The sequence below is a fragment of the Rhea americana genome, unplaced genomic scaffold (genome assembly GCF_003343005.1).
Source record: "Rhea americana isolate MKP2758 unplaced genomic scaffold, rheAme1 scaffold_12, whole genome shotgun sequence".
Taxonomy (NCBI): Eukaryota; Metazoa; Chordata; class Aves; order Rheiformes; family Rheidae; genus Rhea; species Rhea americana.
In genome coordinates, this window is record NW_028185261.1 from 1,920,805 (window position 1) to 1,932,767 (window position 11,963).

Sequence of the window (11,963 nt, forward strand, 5' to 3'; positions counted from 1 at the left end):
TACAGTATCTGAACATTAGATTTGGCTTAAAAAGYTACTAGTGAAATATGATGTCACAAACTTAAAACGAAGTTCTGTAATCAGTGAAATTATTAAAGAAATACAGGCTATGCTRTATTAGAGTTTAGTGTATTAAGCGAACAAAATGTCTGAAGGAGGAAACACCTTTTTGAATACTGCTAGGGAAACAAGTCTCAAGTTAAAAAGACTACTTACTATCCTTAAATTCCGTTCATGCTGAGCTTATTACAACTTTGTTTTTACTTACCTGCAGTAACAGAGAAGAACAGCAAAAAATCCAACGATAATGACAACAGTACCTCCCAAAATGGCTGTAAGAAACACTGTGTGATAGGCTGTTATGTCCTTGGAAACTGCACTAATAATGGATTCTAGATTTTCAAACAAAAACAGGTAAGAATTAGCATTCAAAAACCAAAGAATTTTGCTTAATGTGTAAACCTGTCTCTGATAAACTAACCTGCACTTTTCTAGTGATTCTGTGCTCCTATAGCGCTATTTAATTTCCTCCCTTTTCACTTTGCTGTTTCAGCAAACTTGAAAATACGTGAGCTACAGTTACGTACAACAGATCTTCAAGGGTCCACGTCAAACACTGAAGCGCTGCCATGACATCTACTCAATTTCAGTCAAGTTGCAGTGGAAGTAGATGTCCAAACTTATTTAAAAACATGGTCCACATTTTCTGTTCAGTGCTTCTGTTCAGAAGAGCTATCTATTTTAAATTTTGATACATCTCCTGCAAGAATGTCTGCACATGAATTAGCAAAATCCAAACACACAGATCTAAATAATATAGCATCCACTGGGACTCACTCTACCCAAGTCTAATTTCTTTGTTGCATTTCCTCATGTCATATATGATCCTCAGGAATAAGGGATACATAGCCCAGCTGATTTTTAAATCTTTATAGTCACTATTCCCTTATAGGTTTCTTCAAAAAGATGCAATACTGTAAACATACATAACTTTAAATAAGGTCTAGACTTTTTCCTCAACAGCATTAGAATTAAGTTGTAGAAAATAGATGCACAAGGATACACTATCAGAATTCAAAGTTACCCAACTGTTGAAATTGTATCTCATTTTTTGCCTTCTATTGTTAAAGGGAACAATTAACTGACAGCCTAATAATACATCATTATTTGGGTTATTCAGCAGTTTCTTTTCTAGCTGTTTGCAATACCTCTTGTTCCAGGCAGTGGAGCTGCTATCCAGTAGCCTAAGTGTGGAGCAACATAGGTCCATACTAATTGATCATTTACTTCCTTTACCATTCCCAGCCCACGGTTTACCCAAGCACCTGAAAAAAGACAGTATTACATATACGGTGCAACATTCTTCTATAGCTAAAACCATCAGCAACTTAATTTAACTAATCAGAAATACACGAGGTCATAAGCAGCAAACTTCTCCTGTATGCTATATATTATAAAATGTTAGTTAAAAAAGCAATTTTGTCTCTTGACAATTTAATTGAAAATGTGTGTCAACATTTATTTTGAAAAAAAACTAAGTACCATCACTAATTACTTTAACTAATTTCATATAACTCATTCTCTATTAACAAATATCTTTCACAAATATGCACGCAAATCATTTGGGGGAAAAAAATCCTATTATATGAGCTTAAGCATGCATGAAGGCCAAGCCTCAATACAGGAACAGGTAATTTAAGCATATGAATAGAAGTTTACCATTAGCTAGCAGCACTTAGTGGGTAAGTAATATAATCTAATAAACTATAGTAGGATAAACAAGGCTTGCCCTGAACGCCTCCCCCTGCCTCCAAGACAGTGCTAGTTCAATCAGAGCAGGGAAAGGCTATTGTTAGGCCACGGATTTCACACCATCTGCTTGGCAGTGTAAAGGAGAGGCTTTATGGCAGGCCAGCTTCTGCAGTTAATAAAGCATGCAGTGGAAGAGATAAAACTATACTTAACACACTAGAACACATTTATTGCGTACCATCAGTGAAATTACATGAGGTTGTTCTCCATTCTTGGAAACAACCTCTTATTTTCAAACTGCAAATACTGAAGATGAAAAAAAAAATGAATCAACTTTTTCTAACAAACAAGAAAAACAATAATCAAAGCATGCAAAAAGTAARATTTATGCAAGGCTCTATCTGACTTGCCTTCAAGATCCTTCTTTTAGCAAAGGGAAATATTCATCAGATAGCAGATTAAGATGAGAGCATGGCAAAARCCATACATATAATAAATAAATAAACAAAATAGTTGCTCCTCCATGTCTCTCTTCACTAAAACTCCCAGTCTTCTCTTGCTACCTGTGGTGGCTGACAGAGGAGACCAGCAACAGCAGCCTAGAGCCCTGAAAGAGCTGGTTTCTCAGTTACCCGCAGAACCTCTTGTCCAAGTTCAGGAGTAACAACTACAAGTGTATTCCATCTCTCTCTCTCTCTCAAATGGAAGCAACAACAGCTGATGCACAAACTTTATGTCTTGCCAACTCTAAGACCAGATGTCAATATAACTTAAACTACAAATTTACAAGTATAGAGGTAAACATTTTACAGGCAGATAAAAAAAAAACACGAAACATCATATTTAAAAATTTAAGTCTTCAGAAGCTCTCTCTTGAGTAGAAAAAAAAGAAATGTATAAGAAGTTGTATAAACTTTGTGGTCTTCTTTAGTAAACTGTATCTTCCCCCATATACTTGATAGAAAATAGCACACATTTAAGAAAAATATTAAAGGTATGATTAGTAAGCATATATTCTGTATGCTTTACTGCCTTTTAAACAGAGAGATATCATTCTAAACTTAATGTTGGAATGCAAACTTTTTTCCCCCCAATCTATTCAAAGGCAGAGTACTTCTGGTACTAACAGGGCAAATTGCTTAGTAAGAATCAATTCAACAATCATTCAGCATTTATGAACAAATTCTGCATTTACAGTAGCCAAAGTACWGTCAGACACTCACTTGGCAGAAACGGTCTCACTACCAGGACACTTTCAGTAACAGCACTGTGGAACACTGCACAGGTAGATGTGTGAAAGCAGTTTCCATCTTTATTCTGCATGTCAACCTGTCTGCAGGACAACATCAAACAGCCCAGGTTCCCTATCAGTACTGACACGGAAGCTCTGATTACCATTATGACTTATCACTCAAAGACTTCAGAGTTCAAAAGTGCCTGTCAACACCTTGCTGCATGCCAGTGCCCCGTCATGCASTGGGCTGGCTGCTCTCCCTTCAGCTTAGACAGGGGCCAGCTGCCACTCTTGCTAGTCTGAAGCATGTGCTGAGGAGCTCACATACTCAGCTCTCCTCGGTCACCAGAACTGTGATGAAGGAATAACTTGCAACTGCTCAGTTACCTTGGGAAAAAAAAATAATAAAAAAACCCACACTGTTTCTGCTCAAAGGTAAAATAAAAGTAAGAGCATTAAAGAATAAGCATCCAAAACAGAGACTGCAGTTGCAAAGGTTCCCTAGAGAGAAAAGGTGAGGAAGTGGAAGAAAGCGTGGAAGTTAGTTCAGGTTATACCAGAAATGTCTCTCTCCTTATCCATAGGACTCCTTGTTCCCTCCTTGCAAGGGTCCAGGCTCTGTGCATGTGCTACACCTCAGTGCATGCCTGCCAGAAGCAAGTCACCTTTACAAAGCCTCCATCAGAGAACGTCCTCCAGCTGAGAGAAGAACACTGGTTTTGATGGTGGTGGGTCAGTACACCAGGCTCTTGCTCTTACCTAGTTCCAGTGCCCACATTCCTACTTCCCCTCAAAACACAGCATACACTGGCCTATATTCTAATCAGCTCCTGTGCTGTCTTTTTTTTTTTTTTTTTTTCCTTTCCTTTCCTTCCTGAATAACATTATGGAGATAGTTTTCTGTTAGTTTAGTGAATTAAAACAGCTCAGCACAGGTACAGGTGAACACTGGGGCTGGCAAAGGAGGCTAGAAAAAGACAACTAGTGACATCAGGAAATTAAATTGCCTTATACTGCTTTACCATCACAGATTAAGAGTCTTATTTCAATGAAGAATGCCAACTTTTGTCACCGGTTTCCCTTCTGAATTCTTCTAGGTATACAGACTATGTATACATAATCTTTTAGGCCAKAACTTATTCTATCCGTTCATTTTTGCAAGAGACAATGGCACCAATATTTTATTAGAATATTCTTAATTCAGGTTAGTGTTCTTTGAGCGTTTTTAACTAAGGTAAGCAGTTTCCTTGACTGTGCAATTTCCTTGACTGAGTTATTATGCTTTGTCAGAGTTAGTGTCCCTTCCTGCACTTAAGTTGTTCATTAAGAGCTTTTTGCGTTAATCAGCAGTAAGACTCTTTCTTACCTCTGCACTCGCGTGTTTCAAGGTAAGGTGTGATGGAAAATACAAGGTGCAATGTAAGACAATCAGCACACTAATGCACACAGACCTAATACAGGACATCTAAATGGGATAAGTGTGTGCGCTCATTACTCACTCTTGATTGAAATTAGACATGAAGGAATGACAAAAGGTTTCAAATGACTAATCCTCAGCCTCCTTCTCCTACATATATATTCCTGAAACACTGTCGTTACAGTAAGTTTCCCTTTGATAACTTATTTCCCCTTTATTTGATTTTCTGAATTGTTGACTACAAGAAATATTACATTTAAATCTATGCCAGTTTTAATGTCAAAGGATCTTTAGCTCTATACTACTCTAAAAGACAAAGCATCCTAATCTTTGTTTCTGATTTACTTCCCTTTAATAAGGCTTCCACAATATTATTATATTTAAATTTTATCATCATCTAAAACGTATGTTCTCTGAATACYTGGCATTTCATGAAAATAAAAAAAACCCCATAATTACACTAAAACTTTGTTTAATATGAATGCTAATGAATTTTAACAAAACTCTTTGTTGAACTAATGAAAGGAAGGAAATCCCTTTGAACAAGTCAAGTTATTCAATCAAAAAACTACACAGAAACCCTGATAAAATTTGTGACTATTTACCATTCCTCTCCAAATATTGGTATATTAGCATTCTGTAACATACTGTGTTATGTTCCAAACTATACACATGTGGTGCAATGTGGAACAACAAATAGCTTAGCCCACTTACCAGTTTTCATATCAAATGTCCACGAAGGAATAGCATCTCCTGATTTTACAGTACTTGCAGGAAGAGGGAGTGTAATATGAATAGGACCATTCACTTTCAGTTCTTTCCCAGCCAAAAGAACATTTACACATATTGCAGCAAGAGGAGTCAGTTCAATACTTTTGAAACCTAAATGTAAGAAATATCTTGTCTGTAGTACTCCATTCATAGTGTTGCTCTTTAAAAAAAATATTAAGAATCAATCCTCATTATAACTAAAGGCAAGCCCTCATTAGAACCCAGTTACACAAACATCACTTTAACTTGATAAAACAATTTTTCTCCAACTTCTGAATCAAGTTTTCTTCTCTTTGGACTTCTTAAATTTTATGATAAAAATACAATTAGCTATTTCCAAATCTGTAAAAGAGAAACAGACTTTTGACATATAGGTTCAATACTGCTGAATCAAAGAGTAAGCAAAATTTCACAGAGGGTGGAGAGGAGAGGGAAGAAAGGATTTTCTCCTCAGACAACTTAAAACACTTTCAAAATAACTGTGGAATATAGATGATATAAGATTTTTTGTATAATTGCAGCTTCCAGTATACATAACACTTCATAACTGAAGATATGCTGCAAATATATATAATGCTACATTTCTCCTCTTAGTCAAACAATTCTCTTAATAAATTTTCCTGTAAGGATTAACTTTCTAATTTGGCAGTTAAAACTAACTGAATAGTAAATCACAAGGCTTGTCAAAGCACTCAAAGGAAACTCTGCATATACAGGATTTACAGTTCAGCATGAAAGTTTATTTCTTTTGTTTTCTTTACACTAATTTGCAAACACTTCAGAAGCCACAGTGTGACAGGATGGTGAAGAGAAGCTGAAACAGAATTATTAAGTACCAGAATAATGTTAAATCTATGCAAGCTGTTGGAAGCTAGTTGTGAGAAAACTGTTGGAGCATCAGATACCAATTAGCTTCTACCTGCCCTAGAAGGAAGCCTATTCCTTTAGGAGTATATGAATAATTTAAAACACATGCCAGACAGATGTGAAAGGAAAACTGGTAGGGGAAAAACACTGCTTATTCTGTCATGCTTTAAAGAGGTGAAATATGGATGCTGAAGGTACTCAGAATATGTATGTAAGTGGAGATATCAATACGTGTGATGATTTTAACTCAGTGAAAATTAAAGGAGAGAACATGCAGAGTTCAAATGAACTAATTAGTAGCCTCATCACATGTTGAAATAAACCTAAGAACCTCACAACTTTGGGTCCTTTGAGACAAGAAAGAAAATAACAAAAGGGAGCTGGAASCATACAGTATGCTCTCCCAGAGATTAYTGTATTTTAAATACCTTATATTTAAATCAAAAACAACCGTGAGTAAATATTTGTGATTCTATCATTAGAAGTATATGAAAAGGTTCAGCTGCATAAGAGCAGAGTTATAATGACTCATGAAACCCTCATAGCTTCTTCAGTGAAATAGATGTTCAGAAAACACTAYTATGCTTAAACAAGCTTACACAGATGAACTGTCTGTGAGCCAAATTATAGCCTTTGTACAATACTTATGCTATGTGTAAAACTCCTAAAGCTAACTGAAGGAATTCTAGCGAAAACACAGAAAAAAAACATATCTGAAGGGAACTGTTACAGTTCCACTACCTTCTTTAAGTTCCCTCAATTTATACACTAGCCATAACTATATCTTAAAGGTGTTCAGTAAACCATTTCAGTAAACCAAGTCTGATGAAATCCTGAATGTCTTCAAATCCTCTACAAATGGAAGTGATTTAAATACACACTTACTGAGTTAGGACTTCATAATTGTACTTCAGCATTAGGCAGAACTACCTCATATATAAAGCAGACTTATACTACATGGAATATGATAAAGAGTGACATCAGTTACTCACTTGACATGTTTATATCTTCYTCTTATTCCTATGGAACAAAGCTTTGTGATTTAACACTATGGGAGCAGCTCAGGCTCTTTTAACTGGCATAGGCATAGGTTTTTCTAAACACTGTACACTTAGCTGCTTGTATTATCTTAACATAAAATCTTACGAAAATATAAATATAAAAAAAACTTTAAAAACATGTATACTATACCTGATTTATTTAGAAGAATTCCTGTTGTGTAGAGAAAGCTGTCCACTTTTAAAAATTGTTCTGGCACTGTCAGATAGGCTGTAACATTTGTGATATGTTGATCTGTTGGAAGTTTCATTAAAAATTTCGCAAACTGAACACTTGGTTGAGATTTAGCATCTGTAAAAGAGTAATACTTTGTCTCAATGATGGTAAAAAGGCAACCAATGTTTTTATTACTGCTCAGAAATACATTCAGTACAAGAATCTGTTTAACACACTTTCTCCAGGCTCTGTGAATTTCTCGTCTGGGATCTATCATTACCACACATACAGCTATACAATTAACTGAAAACACAGCTTTGACTAGCTAAKTAATAGCTATTTTTTCCTTATGAAAAATAGTGCTCAAGTAGCTACCGGATAAGTAACCTCTCCTTTCCACACAAGATTACACAGGTTGACAAAGTAACCTTTGATAGAGAATATCAATATGTTTCAATAATTTATTTTTAAGAAAACATCTGTACGCATATAAAGTTTTTAGTTTACAGTCTGCATACACTGAACTTACCAGACAATTTTCCAGTAATTAAAACAGTATCTTCAAACAGCCATATATTAGCTTGACTTTGTGGGAATAATGAAAGTGTCACAGACGAGTATACTGTGGAAAATGATAATATTATTTGTTACACTGTGCAAGTATCTCAAAATTTTCTAGTAGGATGCATGATTCTGAAGGAATGATGAAGAAAGCAGACAAAGATGAAAGTGTATAAAGACTGGATAAATATGTGACTTCTATAGTCCAGAGCATGAATTAAACTGATTAGACAAGGAGATCTATATGCCACTATTCTGTGTTTTCTATTGATAAATAACTAGATAAATAGGCTAGAATTCTTAACATAGCCCACCTCACTTCTGTTTTCAGAACTGCAAAACTATTTTTAAAAATAAAAATGAAAATGGAATAGTTGTATACAGAAAAATTTGTGAGGAAAAACTGCTGAAATGAAACTGTAACAACAGGCAAAAGTACTCAGAGCAATGGCAGAGCTAAGACACTCCAGGAATCATTAGAGAAAACATGATTTTTGTCAAAAGCAGAACACAAAACCAGCCCTTTGTTAAGTCTGGAAAAACAATTTCTCGGAATACTCTCACAGTATTGCAGTACAATCTATTTAGACTTGGAAAGGTATATTTTCAGCTTTTACAATAAAAACAAATTCTGACAAATCTAACAGGTTTGTCACCCTTTTATCTGCATTGGCAGGCAAAATCTTCTTTAACTGACTTCATTCAATCATTTTCAGCTGACATCAGCTAGACAGACTGAAGAAAGAAATTTCAATTACCCAGAGATAAAGTTTAATACTAGAAGTGTAATAGGCTTACGTACTTGGCATTTTCCCAGTCTTCCAAGGCAAAGGTGTTAACAGGTAGCCATCCTTGTATGATGCAATAGTTAAACTTAAGCCTAATTTATAAGGAACTTTTAATAATACTGCTCCATTGTTTCCAGTAAGAGTAGAATTTGTCTTCGTATAATTAACAAACACTTCTACAATTGCTTGTCGCAGGTACTGATGACTAATGATATCATTTACTTGAACTTTTAGTGTAAACACAGATCCTATAAAAAAGGAAAAGAGAGGGTTATAATACATCACACTACAAAGGAACATTACATACCTTCATTTAAAATAAGGCTGTTTTCTAGGCAAAAATAATGGTATGGTTWTTTACTCATTTTCATAAAAACCTTTTCCACATCTTCATATTTTAACATTCAAAATGCATTCACACTACTGCGATTATCCCCCAAAATAGTCAGTAAGGTAATTACTGCAAAGCAAAAATTATGCTGATCAGATGTCTATTGAATGCTTTCCCAAAATACAGCTTTTTATTTCTACAACTTTTTTTTCCCTGTCATCTTACAAAGTCGGCTATGTATAGAAGATGGTAACATTTCCTCAGAGCTGTACTTCTACAGTAGGAAGGGGAAAAGGACTTCTAATTAACAAACCACTTTGTGTTTCCAAAAGCGCCAGCTCCCAAATATCATGATGATTGCACAGACCGGAACTAGCCCATTCTCCATCTAAGGAGACTTACAATATACCTTATGGCACATGTTTGTACCTGTCCAGCATAACTACCCTAATAAAACTGCAAAATCTCCTGGAAGACATAGAATTTACAGGGAGAAATTGAGTCTGATCTAAAGGTTTTGCTGATCTACTCATACGAGTTCAGAAAGTGCTGATTTTCCCATCACAAYGCTAATGTAATGGGCTGGCAAAACATGCAGAGGCGGAACCAGACATATCTTCAAACTACTTTTTCTAGACGACGATACTGGAATTGCGCTGTTTTCTGGTCACTAGAACTTGCCATATGTAAGTGGGTTGGCTATACCTCAACATTAAATACATTTGACAGAGCTTCCACAATTTAAAAAAAAGAACTCAGTCTTTAGCTAATTAGATTTGTGCTGCCTCAGCAGAAGAGAGATTTGTCTTTTGACAAGTCCACTGGAAATATCAGCTTATAAGATATCGAAACATCTGCCAATACACATTCATACAAATGCAGCACTTACTTAAAAGGGAAACAAGGGCTGCAAAACWGCCTTTTTGCCACCTCGGGAGAGAGCGCAGCCCACAAAGTCTTCCTAGATACTTTGAGACCCAGTCAACCGTCCCCTTTCCTGTTCACTGCCAACTTACTACAGCAAAAGAAGTTTCACACCTCAAGCGAGGCAGTTATCTCAAGCACACAAACAACTATCCAATTAAGCAATTCTCTTAAGGGAGCAGGAACTAGAATTAAAGTATTCAATAGGTCCTTCCTTAGGAAGAGACTTTTCTCATTCTTACCACAAGAATGTTTACATCAATGTCAGAAAAGTTGTCCTAAAATGGCATATAGTTACATGTGTTTTACGGAAACTGCCTGCAGTATATTACCATTCTATCAGTTAACCAGATGAAAAATAGTGCTATGCAATTTGCTTGGTCTTAGCTGACTGAACAATCAGATTTTCCCATCTTTTGTCTTTGTAGAACACCATATTTTTTGGCCTAATCTAATTAGGGATATGAAAGGTGCACTGACCTGTAGAGAAGTCACATATTCTAAGAATATCAGCATGTATATCAGCATGTACAACAATGCAGGTGCAACAACACTCAAAACAATTAATAGGATATTTTATCTACACAGACAACATACATCTGCGTTTAAAGAAGTTTGCATAAAAAACTCCACAAAATAACAATTACTTCGCATTTCCTTAAATATACAGTAATGATAATGACAAACTACAAAAGCATATCTGTAAGTAGTAAAAAYCTAATATACCTTTAAAGCTCAAAAAAAAAATCCATGTACATGAAGGTGAGTTATGAAAGCAGCTAGCTGACGGGGGAGTGATTTACGCTGAAGTAAGCCTTCCTCACCACAGCGCACCAGTCTGCCGCTATCCTTGGCTYGTCGTTAAGGTACAACGCATCGATCACTACAGACTTTACTGYCTTGCACAGTGCATTACAGTGATACACTACATGACCCCTAAACACTAATGAAACTATTTTGTGGTTATACTTTGACAGTTATTATCAGATACCAGGATAAGCTCTCTTTGACCATTTTCAATTATTATGCTTCTCACAGCTATCAAATTACTTGCAAATCTGAATTACCCTCCCCCCATAACCTAAAACAGTTTTGTTTTGTTAGCTTTTATGCTGTCTTACTCCACACAGTCACATATAGCTTCTCTATAGATGTGAATGGACATACACAGAGTCATTTCTAAATGTACACAAATATTTCTGTATATTCCCAATTGATAACAGAATATCTCATTCAATAGCTAACTATGTAATTTTTCAGTGCATTATAACTGAACTCACACTCTTCAAAAACGTTTGCAGAAATTCCACAAACTCATGTCTTTCTAGCAAGCAATGAAAATCAATTTCTCCAGAACAGAGAGTCTTGGATTTAGATACTAACAACGTACCTCATATGAAAACAAGTATAATCATTCTACCTGCCTGAAAAGAAAAATACTTAAAAGCTGAAAATATGTTTACACAACTTTATGCATCCAGTACAAGACTAAAAGTTGTACCGCCTCTCTGCAGAATCACTCTGGAAATTGAAACTTCCATTTAGTTAGCAAATAGCCATGTAAGAAATTTTAACCTGGAGGTGACTGGGTAAAGAATACGAGTGCAGAAGAACAGTCTTGAGTTACAGCAATAGCTAAAGCTTCCCTATAGTTAATTTGATCTTTAAGCAAAACAATGCATGATAAGCACATTTACTTTGATAATTTTAAAGCAAGTATGGATTGCTGCTTGAAAAAGTTGTTCCTGACATTTTACTTCTGTATGTCAACGGTGCTGTTTAGTAGTGTTCAWCTAAAAATAAAGACATGAGATTATGAGAAATGTCCTTCTAGGTAGTGCAAAGATCTTGTAAAAAATAAAATAGCAAATAAACTGGAGCATAGATCTCAGAGCTAATCAACATCTGCTCCATTTGAACATGGATGACCCATTCAGTAGAGGTAACACCATATAATCTTTTCAGTACAGTTCAGTAGCCTAGTGCTTGCCTAAGGAAATATTTTAATGCAAGAATGAACACTAAGATGTATATTTAAAAGAGCATCTTCAGCAAAAATTTCTGCAGTGATGCAGAATACATTACTGACTTCCAGGGACAAAG

At 35.5% G+C, this 11,963-nt stretch overlaps 1 protein-coding gene across 1 annotated transcript in view; it reads right to left on the reverse strand.

Annotated features, from left to right (window-relative positions):
• FAM171B (family with sequence similarity 171 member B) overlaps positions 1-10,514 on the reverse strand; it is an 18,339-nt gene extending 7,825 nt beyond the window's left edge. The window contains exons 1-7 of the mRNA XM_085321113.1: positions 10,508-10,514; positions 8,620-8,853; positions 7,786-7,878; positions 7,233-7,391; positions 5,118-5,285; positions 1,209-1,325; positions 269-392 (exon numbers count right to left, since the gene is read on the reverse strand). Of these exons, the coding sequence (XP_085177239.1) occupies positions 269-392; positions 1,209-1,325; positions 5,118-5,285; positions 7,233-7,391; positions 7,786-7,878; positions 8,620-8,853; positions 10,508-10,514 (902 nt within the window). The remainder of the gene's footprint in view (positions 1-268; positions 393-1,208; positions 1,326-5,117; positions 5,286-7,232; positions 7,392-7,785; positions 7,879-8,619; positions 8,854-10,507) is intronic.
• Between the last annotated feature and the right edge of the window lie 1,449 nt (positions 10,515-11,963).